The sequence below is a fragment of the Hyperoodon ampullatus genome (assembly GCF_949752795.1).
Source record: "Hyperoodon ampullatus genome assembly, chromosome: 14".
In the NCBI taxonomy this organism is placed as follows: domain Eukaryota; kingdom Metazoa; phylum Chordata; class Mammalia; order Artiodactyla; family Ziphiidae; genus Hyperoodon; species Hyperoodon ampullatus.
The window spans coordinates 59,836,895-59,861,412 of record NC_136927.1 but is presented as its reverse complement, the minus strand read 5'-3'; the positions used below and the strand labels follow the sequence as shown (position 1 = coordinate 59,861,412).

The 24,518-nt window shown below is 42.8% G+C and overlaps 1 protein-coding gene across 1 annotated transcript in view; it reads left to right on the top strand.

Annotated features, from left to right (window-relative positions):
• Positions 1 to 2,302: 2,302 nt before the first annotated feature.
• TMC2 (transmembrane channel like 2) overlaps positions 2,303 to 24,518 on the top strand; it is a gene marked incomplete at both ends in the record, with an annotated part of 90,400 nt that continues 68,184 nt past the window's right edge. The window contains 3 exons of the mRNA XM_079719073.1: positions 2,303 to 2,336; positions 2,899 to 2,946; positions 22,729 to 23,047. Coding sequence (XP_079575199.1) covers positions 2,303 to 2,336; positions 2,899 to 2,946; positions 22,729 to 23,047 — 401 coding nt within the window. The remainder of the gene's footprint in view (positions 2,337 to 2,898; positions 2,947 to 22,728; positions 23,048 to 24,518) is intronic.

Genomic DNA, 24,518 nt, shown 5'->3' with positions numbered 1-24,518 from the left:
ACGAGCTCAGCATTGGAGGGCTACAATCACTGATGACTGTGACATCCTTTGTTTATCGATATGGCAGGCAATATTTTATTTCTCAAAGTGGTGCTGGGAAAACTGGACAGCTACATGTAAAAGAATGAAATTAGAACTTTCTCTAACACCACATGCAAAAATAAACTCAAAATGGACTAAAGACCTAAATAAAAGACCAGAAACCATAAAACTCCTAGTGGAAAACATAGGCAGAACACTCTGACATAAATCATAGCAATATTTTTTTAGATCTGTCTCTTAAAGCAGAGGAAATAAGAAAAAAAACCCAACTCAACAAATGGGACCTAATTAAACTTAAAACCTCTTGCACAGCAAAGGAAACCATCAACAAAATGAAAGGACAAGCTACAGATGGAAGAAAATATTTCCAAATGATATGACTGATAAGGGGTTAATATCCAAAATATATAAACTGCTCATACAACTCAACAACAACAACAAAATAAATAACTCGATTAAAAAATGGACAGAAGACTGAACAGACATGTTTCCAAAGAGGACATGCAGATGGCCAACAGGCACATGAAAAGATGCTCAGCATCGCTAATCCTCAGGGAAATGCAAATCAAATCACCATGAGACATCACTTCACACCTGTCAAAATGGGTATCATCAAAAGAATACAAACAACAAATGTTGGCAAGCACGTGGAAAAAAGGAAACCCTCATACACTGTTGGTGAGAATGTTAATTGGTGCAGCCACTGTGGAAAACAGTATGGAGGTTTCTCAAAAAACTAAAAATAAAACTACCATATGACCCAGCAATTCCACTCCTGAGTATTTATCTTAAAGAAACAAAAACACGAATTCAAAAAGATACATGCACCCCAATGTCCATCACAGCATTATTTACAACTGCCAAGATATGAAAGTAACCTAAATGTCCAACAACAGATGAATGGATAAAGAAGATGTGGTATATATATATACAACGGAATACTACTCAGCCATAAAACAAATGAAATTTTGCAATTTGCAGCAACATGGATGGACTTGGAGGGATGCTAAGTGAAATAAGTCGAACAGAAATATATATAAGTCAGATATATGATATCACTTATATGTGGAATCTAAAAAACACAACAAATGTGAATATAACAGAAAAAGAAACAGACTCACAGATATAGAGAACAAATTAATGGTTACCAGTGTGGAGAGGGAAGTGGGGAGGGGCAATATAAGGGTAGGGGATTAAGCAGTACAAACTATTGTATATAAAATGAGCTACAAGGAAATATTGTACAACACAGGGAATATAGCCAATATTTTACAATAACTATAAGTGGAGCATAACCTTTAAAACTGTGAATCAGTGTATTGTGCACCTGTAACATATAATATTGTACATCAACTATATTTCAATTAAAAAAAGAAAAGAAAATGTCTGTGACTCCTACTGGGGACAAAATCACACATTTTTTGAGGGAAATGCTAAATTTCAGTTAAAGGCTAGAAAACATGAAGACATAATGTTTTCCCCCATTCCTGTTCACAGACCCACAAAATTCCATCCATGACACTCAGAGTGCCAGGGAACCCAGGTTAAGAACAGGGGACGCTGAGGGCTGTGATTACCTTTCAGAGGGTTCCTCTGAAAATCTGGTCATGGTTTTCAATGCAGCCAAATCTGCCTTTTTTGAAGCCAGGCAGCAGTGGGAAGAGCTGGCAAGTGAGCAGGTATAGTGGGAGCAGGAACAGTTCATCAAAGTGGGCTCAGGACTCCTGCATCAGGATTCAGACCAGGACTCATGTGAATCCCAGTGGTAGCCCTGGGAATCTGCATTTTAAATAGAAACCCTGATGATAACTTTCACAAACATCCTAGAATTTCCCTGGTGCCTGTCCCAACCAGTGACTCAAGATAGAAGGAAAGAACCCTGGGATGATCCTCACACCTCCCCTGGCTGGAGTGCAAGTGGCATCATTGCCGGGACGTGAGCCAGCAGCTTCTGGCCCCTCCAGGGCCCCTCCGTGTGTAAGTGATGCCTGAAACACGAGGCCACACCGCCTCTTTGCCGGGAAACCTGAGCGGAGGAGTGTGCAGCTGGATTGAAGGGCTGGGAACTCACCGCCTCCTGCCCTGCCTCTCTCCCAAACTTCACCCGCCTCCACATTCAATCTCAAACAAGCCAAGGAGCACTGCCTGCCAGGAAAGGAGGCCGGACATCATGAGGGCCTCAAAACACCCTGGGCCGAAGGTGTGCGTGGATGAGCGAGCCTTGTGAGCCAGCCTGGGGGCCAAGCGAGCCCTGCAGAACATGAGCTGCCAGCTAAGGGGCCTTGGGGAGGAAGGTGAGTTTGTCCTCATCTCTGCCCACACCCAGGTTTCCTGGGCAGCAGGGGATGGGGAAGCAGACAGCGCCTTCGAGGCACAGGGACTCAGGTTTGAGTGCAGGGCCTGCTACTGCTGGCTGAGCAACCTCAGTCTGGTTATCCAAGATCTCCCTGCCTCATCTATGAAATGAAGGCAGCCATGGCCCCGTTGCAGGGCTGTTGGGGGGATTAAAAACGACCTGTCCTGTGCCTGCGTTAACACTGAGCGACAGAAGCCATCAGAGCCCGCGGGGCTCTTTCAGCCGCCCCTGTCTTGGTTAGAGTCACCTTTCCTTAGCAATCCCTTCCACAGATTTCTCTGTCTGTCTGGGGTTGTGGAGATGTTCTGACCTCATGACTTTCCAGGGTGTCAAAGAAATGTCAGGACTGGGAACTCTGGAGCTTGTTGAGTTAAGTAGCTGGAGCCTGGTTCCCTTTGAGGTGCCGTAAACCCTCTGAGGGTCCCCACAGTGAGATGGGGCAGTGCAGGGAAGGGGACTTTCCAGAGGTCAGTGGGTCATCCCTGTTGCATCTCTTACAGGAGGAGGTGGCGTGAGGGGGCGGGCAAGGAGCAGCTCTCCCGGTACAGGTGAGATGGGGTGAGGTGTCCTGGGGAGCCCCAAGGACCAGGGAGCCCCAAGGCCCAGCCAGCCACCAGCCTTCTCTTCCAGTCTCCTGCTTCCCTCCCTCCCTCCCTTTCACCGTAAGGAGCCCTCCCAATGCAGGTAGTTTAACGGGGGAGGAGGCTGAGTGCTGCTCAGAGAGGGCCTGCCCTCAGCCACAGGAGTCAAGGGAGAGGCCCAGAGTTAGTGACGCTGAGCTGAGCCTCAGGGAGCAGTGAACACTCACCAGCCTGGGAGGCCGGGCCTCCGTCCCAGGCAGCTGCTAGGAGGGGGAGCCAGAGCTCACACGCAGGCCGCCTGACTGCAGAGGGCACACCCTTACCCTCCACAAAATATCAGCAGTGGTGGGTCGCCTTCCCATCGGGAATGCAGACGCAGCTCCTCTGTGAGCCAGTGAAGGCTTCACCTGGAGGGGGCGAACTGCTCCACAAGGAGCTGAAGAGCCAGCGGAAGTAATGGGGGAAGACCGTCCACTGCCAGGAGGGCAGGAGCCACATGAACGGGTCGGGCATCCTGCACTTCAGGTCAGGAGACATGTGGTTGTGGTGCCCTTCTCTCCTCCTCGCATCCCAGGCAGGGCCCTGCTTATAGGTGAGGAAGCAGAATCTCAGGAGGTGATGGACTTCTTGGTGGGGGTGGGGGTGCTGGGAGAGATCCTCTTACCTCATTCTGAGAGGGACTTGTCCTGGCCCCATGCTGGCACACGGTACGTGGAGGAGCTGGTCCCAGGATCCACCCCATCTGCCTCCTCTGCCCGGCCCTTCCTCTTGCACCTACTGCTCCCCCACTGCCAGGGTCCTGAGCCCTTGGTGAAGCAGCCCCGTGATGCGGGGGGTGGGGGGGCACCCAAGAGCAAGATGTGCAGGGGAGCCAGGGCTCCTGGGCAGGCGGGAGGAGCCATGGAGGCACCACTGGCATCACAGCACTCCTTCCTATCCCCAGAGCTGCCCCATGGCCACTGTCCCTCCTCCCCACCCGACCTGCCTCTGCATCCAGTCCTCACATCTCTCCAGAATCTTGGGAGTGAGTGTGAGAAAGTGCACGGTGCTCAGTGGGGCTGGACGAGGACCTGTCCTCGAGGAGGGTCAGCTCCCTTGGTGACACTGAGTGTAGGATGCTCGGGTCTGGTCCTCCACATTCCATTTCCCTGCTGTCTTCCAGTTGCTGTCCCATCTGCACCCATCCTGACTCCCCCTCCACCACCCCTGAAGGGGTGGGCCTTGTGGGGGCCACCTGTGGGCAAATGGTCCTTGAGCAGGACTGAAATGGAAAGTTATTTTGCCTAAAACACAAACCTTTTTCTACTGAAATATGCCACATACACACCCCTCCCCCCCCTGCCATCTTCCCTTCTGCATAGAAAAGAGGAAGTGAGTCAAAATTTTAACTTCAGGGGCCCAAATGGTCAAGGGATGCAGTAAAGTTCAATAATGGGAATCTGTTAAATGAACTGGAACACAATTACATAAAGATTTCCATTTTAAATCTCCTGTGGAGTCTCCTCTGAGGGACCTAAATCCTATACCTTCAGCTTATGTTCTACAAGAAAGAAAAAAATGTCTGAGAATACAAAGTTTGTTTCTCAAAATAATTACAATTTTTTATTCCATTAGTTGAAAAGGAGGATCAGAATTCTCCCTCCTCTTGTATCATTTGGTGAACATACTTAACTGTTAAGAGTTGGAGGGTGAGCCAGACCCACTGGGTCTTCCAGCTTCTCTATTTTCCTTTCAGCCTATTTTTCGCTCTGAATTTTCTGACTTGAGTCAGGTGCATAAACGTGAGGAAGCCTGTTAAGTGTAAACGAGTGTATTCGGGGCTTGGAAGTCTTCCTAATGTGACAGCTGCCTTCCTAGCTCCTAAATTATGTATTATGTGGAGTCTACTGAAAACTGACTATGAAAGAAAAACTAAAAAAGCAGATTGCTTTCTGTGTAAAAGAGGTTGGGGAAGATTGAAAGGCAAATTCTGGCTTGCTTTCCACATTCCACATGAATTTCATTCAGTTGGGAAATGAGATTACAACAGGGATTACAGCTTGGAAAAAATATGTGAACCACCAAGTTACATCTACGGTGCTTGGAAGAATTCCTGGTACTGTTCATTACCAAAGAGAAAACTGTTTCTTAGCTGACTGAGGATACACAGTTCAGAAGAGGATACTGACTTTCTTACTCAGTCTTGTCAAGCAATATGGAACTGGTCTTTGATGACCATGAGACCCTTCTCCTTAATCCCTTGCCCACCCTCTCTGTTCCTCTGCCCTCTCTGAGAGCCTAGCTCAGCTCTAGAGCTCTTCCCTGGGATCACAGCTGTGGTGGCACACACTTTTTCACACTTGCTCCCATGTCTTTGGAGAAGTAGATTTGTTTCTGGCCAAAGCCTTTCAGACTATGGGAAAGAGCATCTGTAGGACAAACCCACCTTTCATGGCTAATACTGAACAGCTTCCTAACTTGGATGAGTTATTATCACACTTAAATAATTTATTGTTACATTGTCTTACCAAAACCCTCTTCCCATAGGAGGTGAGAAGGAGAAGACATTAGGGTAGGAGTGGGTGAAGAAAACCTACCCTGCCACACATGCGATCACCTGTCTTTGAGTCTGTAACTAGCACTCAGTACTTTTCAGTGTACTTACACCAGGTGTCTCATCAGACCCTGCAGTCATCGCAGCAATTGGAAACCAAGTCCCGAAGACATGGAGATTGTTAATGGTGGAGTCAGACCCTTGCTTGATGCCTCTTCTTGCCTTCACAAGAAGTGAAGCAACCACAGCAAACATACTCATAGGGTCTGCCCCACAGTGACTGGGAACCACTGTCCCCACCCTCAATAGCCTCTTCAATGCTGCTAGCATTATCCTTTGATGCAGATCACATCCGGTCGATGCTCCAGTATTACACTCTCTCCTTCCAGATTTCCCCCTGCTCCCCAAGGGTATGCACTGCTCTCTGGGCAACTTCCTCTCTCCATGCTCCCTGCCCCAGCACCAACCATACCTGAGACTCAACTCTGCCCTGGTCACCCATGCCCCAGACCTCTTGGCATTTTCACTGGAGCCCTTCAAGCCCCCATTTCCTTTGCCCAGAATCCCCCCACCTCACTACCACCACTACCCCTCTCTATCTCCACCCCTTTCTTCTCTTGCCAAACTCATGTTCATCCTTTAAGACTCAGAGGAAACATCAGTTCTTGGTGAAGCATTTCCAACCATCCCAACCATAATTCATCACTCTCCCTCTGTAGTTCCAAGATCTTTTTTCTTTAGTCCACCTTTCATTCCTTCTTTAAAAAAAAAAAAAAAAAAACCTTTATCTAAGTTATTGTCAAGAGCTGGCTCCCTAAATATCACCAACACAGCCTGTTGATAAGACAAAGCCGATTTATTGCTTACAGCAAGCAAAGTCTTGACAATATCTCAGAGAGGGGAAGGTAAGTCAGAATTTATTAAGAAATGGAAGTTTGATTTAGGATAGGACTTTCAAAGTGATGGCTTGATTAAGATTGGGTAAGAATCACAATATAACAATCCACAATAAACAGCAAGGCCAGGATTTTGAAGCAAAGCATTGAAAAAATTCTTAGGGAGCAAATTAGAGTCTGTAATGCTTTCCACTGCAGAGCTGATGGGTCTTTGGGAAAATTCTGTAATGAGCAATCAAGCCATTTGCTGGTCAGGAGTTTCCTGGAAAAATAAAGTCATGCTAATGAAGACAGAGGCATAGCACAACATCGTCTTCATATAGACACTAAGGTATAATTGGGCTTCTCCATGTCCAGGCTGAATGTGGGGAAATGGCTTCAGTTCTCAGTTTGTCTTTGTGGTCATTCTTCATCCTGAGCTGAAGGACTGACCATCAATATCTGAGAGTATCAATTCAGATCTTCACTGCTGTTTGAGGTGTCATAATTGCATGTCAATTGTCTGCTGAAAAGTTGTTTCTGCTGGTGGTCCTTTCAACCTGTGTGTCAGGTTTTCCAGTTCTTTCTTTTTTTTTTTTTTTTTTTGCAGTACGCAGGCCTCTCACTGTTGTGGTCTCTCCTGTTGCGGAGCACAGGCTCCGGACGCGCAGGCTCAGTAGCCATGGCTCACGGGCCCAGCCGCTCCACGGCATGTGGGATCCTCCCGGACCGGGGCACGAACCCGTGTCCCCTGCATTGGCAGGCAGACTCTCAACCACTGTGCCACCAGGGAAGTCCTCCAGTTCTTTTTGATGGATGACCCTTTGCTGGATCATTTGACGCACAGCAGCTGTGTAATAGAATTCAAAACTGGAGATCACACATCTGAACACGGGAATGCAGACAAATACTAAGAGGATTATGACCAGAGTTTATATAGCCCACTTTTCAGCCAGGAGCCAAGAGTGCCCAGACTGAACAAGAAAACAGATCTCATGCCCAATCTGAGGTGTCCACAGAACTACATATGGGGTCATTAGACATATTACCCAGTTTTAGGATATCTTCATTTACTACCTGGATCTTTTTAGTAATGTTAAAGATCTCTGAGAGGTCTGCAGGAATGTGAGTACAACATTCTTCCCCTGAAACAACTCATATTACCCTTGAGAGGTCAATATTATATCTAAAGCAGCTCTGTTCTGAACCTCTAAAGAGATATATTCTATGGCCTTAGTGGCATTGCCTGAGTCCTACTGCTTTTTTCTCTCAATCATAAGGTTCACCCTACTATCTGGGCCTCTTGTAAAGTATGAAATGAAGAGTCCTGAGGAGAGAAGAAAGAAATCCAGAATTCCCCTAGAGTAGTTAGGGTTTCAGTTCTGGAATCAGGGCCAGTTTTTCTCCTTTTTCAATGAAACTATCTGCTGATCTCTTTTTCCTAGAGGACAAACCAATGGGCCAAAATGGAGCCTGGGTAATGTCAAAGGCAATCTTGAGAGTCGGTATTAGTATACCAACGTAATAAGTTCCTGTCCAATTTGTGGGTAGTAGCTAGCAGGCTTCTGTGCCAGATTCAATACCTGTCATTGAGGGCCACCCAGTGACCTGGTTTTGGCCAACTGATTTCTTACAAGGAACTGGGACCAAGGGAAGCTGGTTGGCTCCCAGGGCTCCTTTTCGCCAGTTCATGGGTGAATCGTAGCTGGGAATTAGTCATTCCAAGGAGTGCTTAAGGATGCAAACAGCAATATTAGAAACAGGGATTATAAGTAACACAGTTAAAAGTAGCCTTAAGTGAGTGAGAGGACAGAAGATAGGTAAAAGAATAGAAAACAGAGGAATACAGATCATAAAGTAAAAATCTGTGGTCTTGTTCTGTGGATCTTGGGCTCAGCTGTATACATCCAAAGGCAGTCTGCTTCAGGGTGGCTCCTAAGAACCCTCAGCCTGAGGTCACCAGTAGGGACAATCTTCCAGTAATTTGAGGATGGTTTATGTCTCTTTAGTTGAAGGACATGAATTCAAGAATCAACCTGCTTAAGCATTTCACTGCTTTGCTAGTTGTTAACAGTACCTGACAGGGTCCTTCCAGTCAGTGTTCTGAGACAGTCCTTTGATGAAGACAAAAACTCTGGCCTACAGCTGAGGTTTCAAGGAAGCTTTGGGGTAAAACAAATAGTATCTGTAGGTAACAGGGACTTAAAATGGCTGTGGTTAACTTATTACTGATAACTGTCAAAAGTGAAATATTTCATAACGGTAATGAAATTGACAAGAAAATTTAGTTGTTTCTGTAGCACACAAAACAAACACAAGGCAATCTAAAAGTTTTGAACAGAATGTCTATAATAATTAAGCATGTCTTTATAGACAATGAACATTATATCAGATTTATAAAGATGGTTAAACAGAGAAAGATATCTTGGGGTATAAAACAATTTTAAAAAGACATATACATAATATACCAAAACATACTAAGCATGTAAGAAAAATATATCAAGACTATATCAAGTAAAGAGATTCGGTAGATCTGGAGTAGGTCCTAAGTATGCGTATGTTAATAAAACTCCATAGGTAAGTTTGATGTTCATCTCCAGTTGAACAGCACTGGCCTTAAAAATGCTAGATTCAAATTTTAAAAGATTGTTATCAAATAAACATTTTAAATGATAACTGAATTATGACTGATAATTATAGTGCTGCCTAACATGAGAAAATCATCATCAGAACTCTGATAAATAGAAACCAATGCTGGCAGCAAAGGCATTGAAAAATCTCTAGGAGCAGCCCATAGAGCATACAATTGCTGAAATATTTAACATTTGACCTATACCAGTTTAACCTAGAAAAGGCTAAGCATCTCTTCTGATTTGACACCACTTCCCATGAAACTCCAACAGTAACATATCAAATAACCCTAATTGCTTCTGGCACCTTTGTTTTTTGAGATGGAAAAACAAATCTTTGTGACTTCCCAGGGCCCTCTAGGAAACCACAAAGAAAGTTTTAGATACAAAAGATATTCTGAAAGTGATTTTACTTCATTTTACACTTACGAGTCAATCTTAGAAACAAAAATGAAATCAAAATTTTTCAGATTTGATGGGAATTCCCTGGTGATCCAGTGGTCAGGACTTGGCGCTTTCACTGCGGTGGCCCGGGTTCAATCCCTGGTTGGGGAACTGAGATCTGGCAAGCTATACAACACAGCCAAAAAAAAAAAAAGCTTTCAGATTTGAACACAAGATAGGATCATGGATGCCTTAGAAACAATATTTGGCTACTCATTTGAAAGTGACAAAAAAACTTTAAAAAATATACTTAGAGAGTATACCAAGAACCTTAGCACTTCATAAGTGAGGAAGCTTTGTTTTCCTAAATAATCAAAGCCATAACAAAGCCAACACAAAACACAAAAAATTATTGTGGGAAGACTCAGAATCTTTGCTATATAGGCAGATAAAGGATGGGGGGTGCTTTATATCGTAAATGAAGGCAACTAACAGTAAACTATGAAAATAAACAGAAACAAGCCCATCAAAACTGAGCAGACTTTGTTAGGATTTTAACAGGTTTCATAGCTTCTCAGACTCATGATTTACTCATCTATAATCCAAGGCCAGTAAAATTCCCTTTCCATGAACCTTCTGCTATTTTCTATATCCATTCAGGTTTTGTCCTTCACCATGCTCCATTCACTTTGCAACAGCCTGTCATTTCATTTTAGGACAAACCTATTCCTTCTCCCTTAACAAAAACACATTTTTTACTTTGCATACAAAGTTGTGCCTTTCTGTCAAGACTAATCATAGTAGAGTCTTACTGAATTATAACCCTTAAGTGAAGGAACTTCTATACAGAATAAGCTGGGAAGATGGATACTTGTCAGCTGTCACACATCAGCATTTTAGACTAGCAGAACTCATGAGTACACATAACACAACTTTCAGCAAACAAACACAACCCACACATAATTTTTCAAAGGAACAGAAATGTACATGTTCATTTACAGACACAAAGGTATTACTTCTAGGTAGCATAATTTTTTAAAAAGAAGCAAAAGGATACAAACTTAAAATCTTGCTTAGTAATCAATGTTTCAGAATTTCATCTTACTTAGAAATGATCTAGGCATCCAATGAATACCATTAACTCAATTTAGTATCAGTCCAAAGTTTCAAGATACCTATAAATCTTGGAAATTAATCTTGCAGCTGGAATACTATAAAACATAAATCTATTGAAATCAAATGTTCAGAATGATGAATCAATTTAATTAAGCACAAATTTATGTATTTCATAATCTTAAACTTTAAGTAGAAGTATCGCTAGCATATTTAATCAATGAACCTATATAAGTTTAGGATACCTAAGTAGAATAAAAGTATAATCTTGTGTTGTATTTAATGCTGAAAAATCAAAGAAGGCATGTTTCTTTTTATTAAACCAGACATAATAAACTAGTTCATTTGCCACATTTTTACCAAATTTCTACGATTTTTTGGAATATTTAATTTATATAAACACATTGATATCTTATAAACCAATCAAATGAGCTCCTTTAATCTTTAGAGAAACTTCTCCTTGAGATGTCCCTTGGAGCATCTCATTGATCAATGATTTCATTTTTTAATAGATTTTATCTTTTAGAATAATTTTAGATTTACAGGAAAATTGCACAGAATATACAGAGTTCCATATATAATCTTCTTTTCTCCTCTCACCCCAGCTTTCCCTATTATTAACATCTTGCATTAGTGTATTATATTTGTTACAATTGAGGAACCAATACTAATGCATTATTATTATTTATTTCTTATTTTTTATTTTTTCGGTACACGGGCCTCTCACTGTTGTGGTCTCTCCCGTTGCAGAGCACAGGCTCCGGACACGCAGGCTCAGCGGCCATGGCTCACGGGCCCAGCCGCTCCGCGGCATGTGGGATCTTCCCAGACCAGGGCACAAACCCGTGTCCCCTGCATTGGCAGGTGGACTCTCAACCACTGCTGCCACCAGGGAAGCCCCTGATGCATTATTATTAACTAAAGTCTACAGTTTACGTTAGGGTTCACTCCTTGTGTTGTACATTCTATGTGTTTTTTCCTTTTTTTTAAATTGAAGTATAAAAGAATCTATGGGTTTTAACAAATCCACCATTACAGTATCACACAGAATAATGTGCCTTAAAAATGTCCCTCCCCTTTCCCCTGTCCTCCTGGCAACCACTGATCTTTTATCGTCGCCATATTTTTGCCTTTTCCAGAATGTCATATGTTTGCAATCATACAGTATGTAGCCTTTTCAAACTGTCTTCTTTCAGTTAGGAATATGAATTGAAGGTTCCTCCATGTTTTTTGTTTTTTGTTTTTTTTGGTCGCACTGCATGGCATGTGGGACAGATCCCCCACCAGGGATCAAACCCACGCCCCCTGGAGTGGAAGCGTGGAGTCTTAACCACTGGACCACCAGGGAGGTCTCGGTTCCGCCACGTTTTTTCATGGCTTGATAGCTCATTTCATTTTAACACTGAGTAATATTCCACTGTCTGTATGTATCACAGTTTGTTTATGCAGTCACCCATTGAAGGACTTCTTGGTTGCTTCCAATTTTTGGCAAATATAAATAAAGCTGATATAAACATTTTTAGGTTTTTTGTGTGGACCTAAGTTTTCAATTCATTTGGGTAAACACTAGGAGTACAATTGCTGCATCATAGGGTAAACCTACGTTGAGCATTTTAAGAAACTGCCAAACTGTCTTCCAAAGTGTCTGTACCATTTTGTATTCCTATTAGAAATAAATGATAGTTGTGGCCGTTCTACATCCTCACCAGCAATTAGTGCTGTTAGTCTACTGAATTTTAGTCGTTCTGGTAGCTGTGTAGTAGTATCTTCTTGTTTTAATTTGCAGTTCCCTGATGACATGTGATAACATTTTTTCATATGCTTATCTCCCATCTGTATATTTTCTTTGGTTAAGTATCTGTTCAGGTATTTTGTCCACTTTTTTTATTGAGTTTTTCTTACTGTTGAGTTTTAATAGTTCTTTGTATATTTGTGTACAAATTCTTTGTTGAATATGTGTTTTAGAAATATTTTCTTCCAGCATATGGCTTGTATTTTCATTTTCTTCTTAACAGTGTCTTTTGCAGAGCAGAACTTTTAAATTTTAATAAAGTCCAACTTATCAAATTTTTCTTTCACAGATCATGCTTTAGGTGTTTTATCTAAAAAGTCTTTTCAAAACCCAAGATCACTTAGATTTTCTCTTATGTTACCTACTAGGAGTTTTATAGTTTTGCATTTTACATTTAGATCTATGATTCGTTTTGAGTTTATTTTTGTGAAAGGTATAAGGTCTGTGTCTAGATTTCTTTTTTCTTGACATATGATGTGATGTTCAGTTGTTCCAGTACCATTTGGTGAATTGCCTTTCCTCCTTTGTCAAAGATCAGTTGGCTATATTTGTGTGAGTCTATTCCTGGGCTCTCTATTCTGGTCCATTGATCTATTTGTCTATTCTTTCACTGATATCACACTGCCTTGTTACTGTAGCTTTATAGTAAGTCTTGAAGTTGGGTAGTGTCAGTCCTTCAAACTTGTTCTTCTCTTATGTTGGCTATTCTGGATCTTTTGCTATTCCATATAAACTTTAGAATAAATTTATCAAAACTCACAAAATGACTCATTGAGATTTTGATTGGGACTGTGTTGCATCTATTGATGAAATTGGGAAGAGCTGACATCTCAGTAATATTGAGGCTTCTTATTCATGAACATAAAATAGCTCTCCATTTATTCAGATATTTGATTTCTTTCATCAGAGTTTTGTAGTTTTCCTCATATAGACCTTACATAGTTTGTTAGATTTATACCTAAGTATTTCATTTTTTGGTACTAATGTAAATGATGTTTTGTTTTTAATTTCAATTTCAATTTTCTCATTGCTGGTATATAGGACTTTGGCACGTTAAATTCTTTTTTTAAAGCAGCAATAAATATTTATCATCGCATACAGTTTCTGTGGGTCGGAAATCTGAGGATGGTTAGTGATGTGGTTCTGACTCCTGATCTCTCAAGAGGGAGTGGGTGAGATGGTGGCTGGGGCTTCAGCCTCATCTGAAGGCTTGGCTACGGCTGGAGTATCTGCTCCAGTCACATGGCTGTTGGCAAGATGATGCTGGCCAATGACAGGAGGCTTCAGTTCCTCCCCACATCGACGTCCCCCTAGGGCTGCTTGAGCATTCTCACAATATGGTGGCCGGCTTCCCTCAGAGCAAATGAGCCAGTTGCTTGGGGGTTTCTCCCATCTTCCTGGGCATCAAGGTCCCCCACCAGCGTCCGGCAGGCACCCTAGTTGTGGGGAGACGCAAACTCCACGTCTTCCCACACAGCCATCTTGACTCGCGCCCCCCCACACACCCTCCCTGGCACATTAGCTTTGCATTCTGCAGCCTCGCTATAATCACTTTTTAGTTCTAGGAGGGTTTTTTGTGGATTTGTTGAGATTTTCTACATAGATAATAATATAATCTGTAAACAAAGACAGTTTTATTTCTTCCTTTCCAATCAGTATACCTTTTATTTCTTTTTCTTGTTTTATTGCATTAGGTGGGACTTCCAGTAAAATGTTGAATAGGTAAGAGGCAACATCCGCATCTTGTTCCCAATCTGAGGGGGAAAGCATATAGTTTCTCACCATTAACTGTGATATTAGCTGTAGGTTTTTTGTAAAAATTCTTTATCAGGTTGATGAAGTTCCCATCTACTTTTAGTTTGCTGAGAGGTTTTATTATGAATGTGTGTTGTATTTTTTCAAATGCTTTTTCTGAATCTATTGATATGATCATATTATATTTTGTCATTATCATGTTGGTATGATGGATTATATTAATTGATTTTCTAATATTGAATCAGTCTTGCATACCTGGAATAAATCCCACTTCGTTATGGTATGTTATTCTTCATATATATATTTTTGTTTTGTTTTGTTTTGTTTCTTTTGACATGCCATGCAGCTTGTGGGATCTCAGTACCCTGACCATGGATTGAACCCTGGCCATGGCAGTGAAAGCCTGGAATCCTAACTACTAGGCCACCAGGGAACCCCAAATTTCCTAATGTTTTATTGAGGATGTTCACATCTATGTTCATGAGGGGTATTGATCTGTAATTTTCCTTCTGTGTAATGTTTTTGTATAGTTTGGGTATTAGGGTAATGCAAGCTTCATAAAATGAGTTGGGAAGTATTCCCTAATAGAAATTTTATGGAAGAGATTGTAAAGAAATTATATTTCTTCTTTAAACATTTGGTGGAATTCACTAGTGAAACCATCTGGGCCTGGTTTTGGGTTTGTTTGGTTGGTTTTTGGCTTGGGTTTTTTGTTTGTTTGTTTAAGATTAATTGTTGATTCAATTTCTTAAATAGATATAGGCTTATTCAAATTACCTATTTTTTCTTGTATGAGTTTTGGTAAATTGTGTCTTTCTAGGAATTTGTTTATTTCATCCAAGCTGTCAGATTTATAAGCATCAAGTTTTTCATAATATTCCTTTACTACCCTTTTAAAGTCCATGTGACAATAGTGATGACTACTCTTTCATTTCTGATATTAGAAATTTGTGTTTTCTCACTTTTTCCCTTGGTTTTCCAGACTAGAGGTTTATCAATATTACTGCTCTTTAAAAAAAAAAAAAAAAAAGCTTTTGGTTTCATATTTTCTCCATTGCTTTCCTGTTTTAAATTTCATTGACGTCTTGTTCTAATTTTCATTATTTCTTTTCTTCTGCTTACTTTGGATTTAATTTGCTCTTCTATTCTAGTTTCACAAGGTAGAAGCTTAGATTATAGATTTTTAAGTGTCTTCTAATGTATGTATTCAGTACTACAATTTCTCTCTAAGCACTCCTTTTGCTGCATCCACAAATTTTGGTAAGTTTTATTTTCATTTAAATTTAATTCAAAGTATTTTAAACTTTCTCTCGAGACTTCTTCTTTGTCCCATGTGTTATTTAAAAATGTGTTGCTCCGTCTTCAAATATTTTGGTATTTTCCAGTTATTTTTCTATTACAGATTTCTAGTTTAATTCCATTGTGATCTGACCTCATACTTTGAATAATTTCTATTCTTTTAAATTTGTTAACATATGTTTATGGGCCAGAATGTTGTCTATCTTGGTGAATGTTCCACGTGAGCTCAAGAAGAATGTATGTTCTGCTGCTGTTGGATGAAGTGTTTTATAAATGTCAATTAGATCCAGTTGATTGATGGTGCTGTTCAGTTCAATTAGGTCCTTACTGATTTTCTGCCTACTATATCTTTCAATTACTGATAGAGGTGTGTTGAAGTCTCCAACTATAGTAGTGGATTTGTCCATTTCTCCTTGCAGTTTTATCAGATTTTGCCTCACATATTTTGGTGCTCTGTTGTTAGGTGCATACATAGGAGAGATTATTTTGTCTTCTTGGAGAAATGATCTCTTTATCATTATGTAATGCCCTACTTTATCCCAGGTAATTTTCCTTGCTTTGAAATCTGTTTGTCTGAAATTAGTACAGTTACTCTAGCTTTCTTTTGGTTAGTGTTAGCATGATATTTTTTTCTCCATCCCTTTACTTCTAGTCTATATGTGTCTTTATATTTAAAGTAGATTTCTTGTAGACAACATGTAGTTGTCTTTTTTTATCCACTTTGACAATCTCTGTCTTTAATTGCTTCATTTAGACCATTGACATTTAAAGTGATTATTGATATAGTTGGATTAATATTTACCATATTTGTTGCTGTTTTCTATTCACTGCCCTTGTTTTTTGTTCCTATTCTTGTCTTCCACTCTTGTTCTGTGTTTTGTCGTTTTGATTGAGCATTTTATATGATTCCAATTTCTCTCCCTTTTTAGCGTATTATACTAAATACTACATTTTCACTTTTTTTAGTGGTTGCACTAGAGTTTACAGTATACATTAACAACTAAGCCAAGTTCACTTTCAAGTAACACTATACCTCTTCATGGGTAGTGCAGGTACTTTATAACAGAGTGTTCCCAATTCCTCCTTCCCATTCTTTTAACATTGCTGTCATTCATTTCACTTATCCATTAGCTATAGTCATCTAATATATTGTTGCTTTTATTATTTTAAAACTCTTATCTGTTAGATTAAGAGTAAGAAACATAAAAGATTTTATACATCATTTGTTTGTTCCTTCTTGAATGTTCTTTCTTTATGTATATCCAAGTTTCTGACCTACATCATTTTCCTTCTCTCTGAAGAATTTATCATTTCTTTCAAGGCAAGTCTAGTCAATTTTTGTTTGTCTCAGAAAGTCTTTATTTCTCCTTTATGTTTGAAGAATAATTTTGCTGGATACAAAGTTCTAGACTATGGGGTGTTTATTTTTTCCTTTCAGCACTTTAAAATATTCCACTTCACTCTCTTCTTGCTTGTGTGGTTTTTGAAGAGAAATCATATAATTCTTATCCTTGTTCCTCTAGAGGTAAAATGAGTTTTTTTCTTCCCCCTTCTGGCTTCTTTCAAGATTTTTTCTCTGTCTTTGATTCTTTGTAATTTTAATACAATATACTACGTGGAGATGTTTTTTTGCAGTATGCGGGCCTCTCACTGTTGTGGCCTCTCCCATTGCAGAGCACAGGCTCCGATGCGCAGGCTCAGTGGCCATGGCCCACGGGCCCAGCCGCTCCGCGGCATGTGGGATCCTCCCGGACCAGGGCACGAACCCGCGTCCCCTGCATCGGCAGGCAGACTTCCAACCACTGAGCCACCAGGGAAACCCAGTGGAGATTTTTTGACATTTGTCCTTGTTGGTGTTCTCTGAGCTTCCTGGATCTGTGGTTTGGCAGCTGTCATTGATTTTAGACAACTTTCAGCCATTATTACTTCAAATATTTCTTCTATTCCTTTCTCTCTTTCTTCTCCTTCTGGTATCCCCATTACTCTATGTTACACATTTTATAATTGTCTCACAGTTCTTTGGATATTTTGTTCTATCTTTTTATCCTTTTTTCTATTTGCTTTTCAGTTTGGGAAGTTTCTATTGACATATCTTCCACTCTACTGATTCTTTACTTGATTATGATCAGTCTACTAATGAGCCCATCAAAGGCATTCTTCATTTCTGTTACAGTGTTTTTGGTTTCTATCATTTCCTTTCAATTCTTCTCTAGAGTCTCAATCTCTCTGCTTACACTACCCATCTGTTTTTGTATGTTGTCCACCTTTTCCATTAGATCTGTTAGCATATTAATCATAGTTATTTTAAATTCTTGGTCTGATAATTCCAGAACCTCTGCCATATCCAAGCCTGGTTCTGATGTTTGCTCTGTCTCTTCAAACTGTGTTTTTTATCTCTTAGTATGCCTTGTAATTGTTTGCTGAGAGCCAACATGATGTACTGGGTTAACGGAACTGAGGTAAATAGGCCTTTAGTATGATGTTTTATGTTTGTCTGGCTAAGTGTTAGGCCATGTTCATTGTTCACTGTAGCTGTAGGTGTCAGAGGACTCAATTTCCTTTAGTGTCCTTGTTCTTGTCTCTCCTGTTGTTTTGAGTTTCCCTAGGAACTCCTTTTTTTTGGGGGGGGGAGTCTGAGCCTTGCAGTTCTTTCTGTTGTCATCCCCTGTCATTATACTGGAGTCTTGTTTATGTGGTGGTGAAGTATGGGGCAGGGAAGTGCTATAATCCTATGACTAGATTTCAGTCTTTAGTGAGCCTGTGCCTCTAGGCTGTGACCTTCACAAGAGCTTCTCAGCCTTCTCCCCCCAGCCTTTGGTGACACAAGAAATCTAGAGGTGGCTGGAGTGGGGATATTTCCATTCTTCCAGGTCAATAAAGCTGGTAAACTCTGGTCAGTTAGGCTCACTCTGGTAAAATAGTTTCCCTGGAGCATAGGTGTAAAGGAAAAACTCTGTTTTTTTTCTTTCCCACATAGGGAAAAACCCAATTCTTCCCTACTGTGAGTTTCTTCCCTATTTGTCTCCTTTACTACTCACACAGAACACTTCACTTCTGATATTTCTTGTCACCAAATGTATGGAAGTTTTCCCTTACAACAGTGTGACACTAGCTGGGTGTCCCACAGTATAACTCAATTCTGATACTACCTACTCAGACCCCACAGGCTTATTTCCCCAAGACTGCAACCTACCCCCACTTCAGATACCAATCACAAGCCCAGATCCTTCTGACCAACCAGCTATAGATCCAAGGTTCCAAAGACCCCCTCCTTGGGTTCAATTAATTTGCTAGAGTGGCTCACAGAACTCAGAGAAATATTTATTTACATTACCAGTTTATTAAAGATATAATAAAGGATACAGAGTAACAGCAGATGAAGAGCTACATGAGGCAAGGTCTGGGAGTTGGAGTGTGTCACCCTCCCAGTATGTGGATGTGTTTACCCATCAAGAAGCTATCCCAACCCACTGTTATTGGGATTTTATAGAGACTTCCTCACATAGGCATCATCAATTCTTAACTTCATTTCTAGTCCCTCTCTCCCATCTTGAGGTTGGGGTTGGGGCAGGGCTGACAATTCCAAGCTTCTAATCATGGGTTGGTCTTTCTGGTGACCAGCCCCCATCCAGCCATTCAGGAGCCCATCAGAATCACCTCGTTAGAAGAATAGATGTTCCTAGTGCTCTTAGGATTTTACAAAGATTTTAGGACCTCTGTGCCTGGAACCGGGGACAGAGACCAATACATATTTCTATGATCTCACAGCAGGCCTTTGTTAAAGAGAACAGGACACTCTGGGTTACTTTTCATATTTTAAAATGAGTACTTTCCCCTCCCCCTGCTGGAAGCACCATGGATTTTCCTCCAGTCTTCACAGTGAGAACCTGCTGTGCTCCCAGGAGGTAAAATTCATGAAAGTGTGCCCCCTCCTCCAAAGACTGGGCCCCATAGTTTTTAACTCTCAGCTAGTACACAATAAGCCTCCAGCATTTCATCAATTACAGTTTGTGTTCCTACCTGTAATAGCCATGCTTTTTACCTTCTATATTCTGATCCTTTGGCACCTTGAGGCTTTGTTGACCCTGGAGGGACAGCCCTCCCAGTTTTAGCTAATTCTTAGAGATAGCAAACAACTCATCTGCAAGCTTTCCTTTCGTATGCAAACCAACTAACCCAGAGTTTATAACCTCAACCTTTATCAAGCTCATACTCTGGGCCTCTATCCCCCCGCCCTATTCACCCCAGGGCCTGGTACCAGAACAACTAGAGAATGCCCCTATGCTCCAGGGCCCATTGAAATTATTCAAATTAGCCAATCCTAACCCTGCTTACCCTGCCTCACCCCTTCCTTTCCTTAGAAACCATAATAAAGGCTCTTGCCCACATTTTCCCTCTCTGCCTTGCTACTGACTGAGCCTTGTGCTTCCTCATGTGGCCCTATGTGACACGGTGTTGCTTGGGATCTCTAAGTACAAAAACCTCTTCCTCCATGACAGTAATTTCCATGTCTGAGTATCTTACCATACCTAATTAAAGTAAGTCCTGAATACTCTCCCTTTAAGCACTACAAGCACTGGCTCCCATGGAGGGCTTCTGCTCAAGGTAAGCTATGATTCTCTGCCTCTGCAGTTTGCGGACAGTAGCTTGCCCTACAAACTCAATTCTCTGATGGATCTAAGAAGAATTGTTTTTCAGTTTGTTCAGCTTGTTTTCTTGTTAGTAGGATGGAGCTCTTTACACATTGGAGTGAAACCCAGAAGTCCAATCATTTCATTTTTTACCTATTTTCTCTATCTTCTTAGCCAAGGCAGAACAATTCTTTTTCCAGTATCCTTTATAATTACAGTTTCTTGAAGTATCTTTATCAAGAAACTCCCTCCATTGGGGTTTGAATACTGAATGGGACCTTTATAAAAGCACAAAACTGACCATGTCACCTCTGCTTAAAACTCTTCTAGCGTCCTTCCTACCCACCCACTACCTAACCCTGCCCTATACCCACTTGCTGCACACACACACACCCACACACACTCTATTTTCACGCTAGGTCTTAGCTTAGAAGTTTCTTCCTCCAGAATATCTTCCTCAGGTCTGGGTGAATCCTACCACTGTGCTTCTTTGATTCTACCAGTATCCTAGTTTGAGATCCAAGAAGAGAACTCTGGATAGTTTATCTTTGAACCACAGAGCAAATTCTGTTTGCTAAATCCAGCATGCTCCCCTTACATCACACTTGTATAGATATTATCTCAGTTGGATTTACCTACCACATTTTGAGATAGATGCCTACAGATAAAACAGGTCCCCTGGAAGCAGAGCCTGAGATGGGGATTCTTGTGCATGTGATTTATTGAGGGCAGCTCTCAGGAGACAAGGAGTAAGGGAAGCAGGACAGATTAAGGGAAGGAGCTGAGCAAAGCTGTGTGTTCAGCTGGGGTCTAGCCTCTGCCTGATCCCACAGGGAGCTCTGGAGAGTGAATGAACCACGGACTTGCTCTGCCTGGAGGCCAGAGGACTGGACTTTTTGTACCCCATATCAGTTAACAATTGGCTGTCAGCTGACTTGAGGAGAGGGAAGGCATGTAAACTCCCAGACATTTCCCAAGATGGTTTCCATCAACCATGGGCTCCCTTGGGAAGGGAGAAGCTGTGAACTGTAAGAGCCAACATGCATAGCAGCTAAGGGACAATGTCACGGCCAGATAATGGAGATCTGGGTAGACCACCATCAGCATACCCATGAGAAAACTGACTCAGAGAGAACAAGAAACCTGCCCAGTGTTACCGAGGTAATAACCAGCAGAACAAGGTTTCAGGCCCAAATATCCAGACTCTGAATCCCCAGCTCACTCTGCCCAAATCCACCAGCGACCAGTTTTGGTTGCTGTTTCACGGGGTGGCTTGCTTCTCAGAATGTAAAGCTCGAGGGTCAGGGAGCAGCGAGGAAAACTCTCTGTGGCTGCTACATTGCATGCACAACCTTGAGAGGCTGGAAAAGGAGTGGACAGAGGCAAGAACTTGAGAACCTGGGACTCCTTGTCCTGGACTCCATCACTGATGGGACTGCTGCTGGGGATGTTGGGTGACGAAACTCCACTCTGCCCTGCCCCCCCCAAAGTTGGGGCTCTCACAGCTCTGTTGGGAAAATCTGCCTAGTCATGGCAGAAAAGCCTGGATGGGGAGCCACTGTGAAAAGTGAGAACCTGTGCTCTGCAGCCAGATCAGGTTCCAGGCGATGCCCACTTAGAGCACAAAAATGGCAAGGCAGGCTGGAGGCGGGAGGGAAGGAGGAGGGCTTTTATTGAGTACCTCCCATGAGTCAGACCCTTTATTCCTGTTTTAAATTAACCTAACTATGTAGGAAAATAGTGGCTATTAGAGCCATTTTACTGGTGAGGAAACTGAGGTGCAGAAAAGTTAAGTAATTTATCTGTGGTCACAGAGATAAGTAAATGATAGAACTGATATTTTCGGGCAGACTGGCCTAGCTCCAAACCTGTGTTCTTTATACAAGTAAAAAGATCTTATTTCCGGATAAGAATATCAGAGTAATGACGTCCGTTCTCAGAAGTCAGTCACTGTGTCATGTTCATTAACAAGCGGATGGAGTACTAACATCCCCATGTTAGAGATGAGCTGAGACTCAGAGAGGTTAAGTGACTGGCTCAAAGACACGCTGCTGGTAAGTGGTGGAGAGGTTGCTTATTAATACCAGAACCTCATTACAATTTTTCCTGCATTTAATGTGTAACTGCCCAGCTGGGATAGTTGTGCTTACACTAGGCGTTGGGCAAGCTGTTGGGGAAAGTTCACACTTTAGAGTAGATTCTGCTCAGCCAGGCCATTTGCCAGTGCTATAAAGTCATGGTTTAAAATAACAGCAACAACGTGGGAGCAGCGCTGAGACACAGGATCAGAACCGACTTCGCTGCTCTCACCCCCACCCACTCCCGTCCCTTCCCTCATGCCAGGTGGGGCACATGAGGGGACAGCCCTGGGAGAATGGAGCAGCAGGCCCTCCGCATCTCAGTCTTCCAGCCTTACCAAGCAGAGGCTCACTCTTGGCCTCAGTCCTGGGCGTCAGGAGAGGACTGAGCTCTGACCCAAGGGACTGCACCCCCGGGCAGAGGAAGGCATGTGTCTGGGTCTCTAGCTGAGGTTTAGGTGAGAGTGTGAGAGTGCCAGCCGGTCAGACGAGGGAGACATTAGCTCTCAGCCGAGACCAGAGGCTCTGTCTGAAAGAGGTGGCTTTTGGAACCAATAAGGTCCAGGAAGCATCTTGAACATCTGATTTCTCACAGCTGGGGGCACTTTCCTGGGGTCGAGGCCCGTGAGGCCAGAACTGTTCATTCCCTGCCCCTGCAGGTGACAGGTCCGGGAGGAGACCCTCGAGGAAGCGGACTCACAAAGCCGAGAACGCGCCGGGTAGGCGCCGAGCCCCGCCTGGCCAGAAGGAGCGGGCCGGGGGCAGCCCGGGGTCGGGGTCTCCCCAGAGGAAGCAGGCAGAGCGCAGGGGACACAGAGAGCAGCTGGGGGAACGGGAGCGAGGCTCGGCAAAGAAGACCTGCGGAGGGAGGAGGAAGAGGGACGGGAGAGCTTCCCTCAGGGAGCCCCGAGCACCTCCAAAGAAGGAGAAGGAGGTGCGGAGGAAGGAGGAGATGTGGAAGCAGCTGAAGAAACACAGGTGTGTTGTGACCAGGCTTCAGGCACGTTTCAATCCGCGCTCTCCCTCTCCTTTCAGCCCTGCTTCCTCCCTTGATAAGGGCCAGGTGTCGTCTTCCCGCCTCATTCTCTCCCATAAACGGGCGGGCCCTGCGCTCTTTTCTTTGTCCCTGCCTTTGCCCCTGCCAAGCTCTTCGCGGTTGGGGGTGGAACCGGGATGAGGGTCACAGCCATCCCAGGTTGAGGGGCCACTGCACACTCTCGACTCAAACCCCTCCTGGAGCACAGGTGCAAGTGGAGCTCTGAGTGGGGAGGTGACATGGCAGCAGGGTGAGAAAAGATCCCAATTCTCCTCAATTTCAGCTGGTGGCTCACCACAGCTCTTGATGAGGCACTGAGAGAAATTAACAAAATTGGATTTAGGAGTCATTCCAGGGCTTGAGCACACCATTTCCTAAGCTGACCTGTGCCCTCTTCTGCGAAATGTGGCTTTGATCTAGAAGAACTTCAAAAGTTCTACCAGCTCTGAAATTCTAGGATTTGGGGGTTTGATTTACTTGCTGTGTTTCCTTTGTTCCATTAGCATCTGCATATGGGGGTTAGTGGATAAAGCCAGTTTATGGAATCAGCAAGTTGGGATTTTAGTTCATTTTTTGCTACCAATTTTGATGGGACACCTCCCTGTCTTTGCCTCCCTCTTCCACTTTACTTTGCATCACTTCTCAGGATGTTTTAAGAATCCCCATTGATAATGGACTGGGAGGCTTTGGAAACAGAGATACCAGGACTATGGCAAAGAGCTGATGCTCCTTCCAATGGTTTCTAATAAACCTTCCTTGCCCACACCCTCACTCAGGTGTTCCACTGTACATCTCCAACTTTACAGAGAAGAAATTAAGGCCCACAAAAGGGGCCACTGATTTCTTCTGTCACCCCTGCCAGCCATCCCTGGCTCAGTTAGGGCTTTTGTCTACTGTCTGTCTGGTTGTCCCTAGACCTGAGCTAACAGGATAAAGGGTGCATGGTGTCCTTAGCAACTTAGAGAGAACTTGAATGCATCATTGACGGGCCCCAGAGTGCTCGGAACTTTAGAAGGAGGCGGTCCCATCCTGTCTGGATGGCAGATGCAAAGTAAGGGATGCAGACAAGGACTCATTTGTGCCATTTTCAGCTGAGTGCCATGGCAGGGCATAGAGAAATGAAAAATATCCAGTCCTGTTCCTCAGAAACTGACAGTCCAGCAGGGGAGGTAGGACATGGGCATCAGCTATCACAACACAAAGCAGAAGGCAATACGTATGCAAGAAAGGATTTGATGAAGAGCATGTTGCTGGGAGGCTGCGGTTCCTCCACGAAGAAGGTAAATATTTCATGAAGACTTTAAAGCCCAGGTGGAATTTGAACAAGCAGTGACTGAATGTCCCACCCCCCTACCACCACCCAAACTGAGGGAACAACTTATGCAAAGACTCAAAGGCAGATATCCTGCGGGG